This window comes from Eimeria mitis, genomic scaffold (genome assembly GCF_000499745.2).
Source record: "Eimeria mitis Houghton genomic scaffold, Emh_scaff3605, whole genome shotgun sequence".
Taxonomy (NCBI): domain Eukaryota; phylum Apicomplexa; class Conoidasida; order Eucoccidiorida; family Eimeriidae; genus Eimeria; species Eimeria mitis.
In genome coordinates this window covers 2603-3063 of record NW_013571949.1, presented here as the reverse complement: position 1 = coordinate 3063, position 461 = coordinate 2603, and the positions used below count along the sequence as shown (strand labels likewise).

At 57.7% G+C, this 461-nt stretch overlaps 1 protein-coding gene across 1 annotated transcript in view; it reads right to left on the bottom strand.

The window, feature by feature from the left end:
* EMH_0067740 (uncharacterized protein) overlaps window positions 1–127 on the bottom strand; it is a gene marked incomplete at both ends in the record, with an annotated part of 2811 nt that extends 2684 nt beyond the window's left edge. Inside the window, 2 exons of the mRNA XM_013498663.1 lie at window positions 3–25; window positions 99–127. Of these exons, the coding sequence (XP_013354117.1) occupies window positions 3–25; window positions 99–127 (52 nt within the window). The remainder of the gene's footprint in view (window positions 1–2; window positions 26–98) is intronic.
* Window positions 128–461: the final 334 nt, after the last annotated feature.

Below are 461 nucleotides of genomic sequence, written 5' to 3'. Positions count from 1 at the left end.
GCTGCTGCTGCTGCTGCTGCTGCTGCTGCAGCAGCAGAAGAGTGGGGTTTGCGCTGCTGCAGCAGCAGCAGCAGCAGCAGCAGCAGGGAAGGCCCCACAGCCGCCTTAGCCGCTGAAGGGCCGTCATGATACTGCTGCTGCTGCTGCTGCTGCTGCTGCTGCTGCTGATGCTTGCTTAGGATTCATCTGCTGCTGCTGCTGCATCCATCGTTGCTGCTGCCCTGCAGCAGCGGTAGCAGCAGCAGCAGCAGCAGCAGATCTACTCTGAGCGCATGCTGCAGCAGCAGCACTAGGAGAGCAGTCACAGACGAAGCAGCAATATACCCAATGGAAGGCCTGGAGCTGCTGCTGCTGCTGCTGCTGCTGCTGTTACAGCTGCAGCAGCAGCAGCAGCAGCTTTTGCTGCCACTAAAAGTAGTATAAGAAACACAAAATAGAAGAAATACTAACTCTGCTGCGCG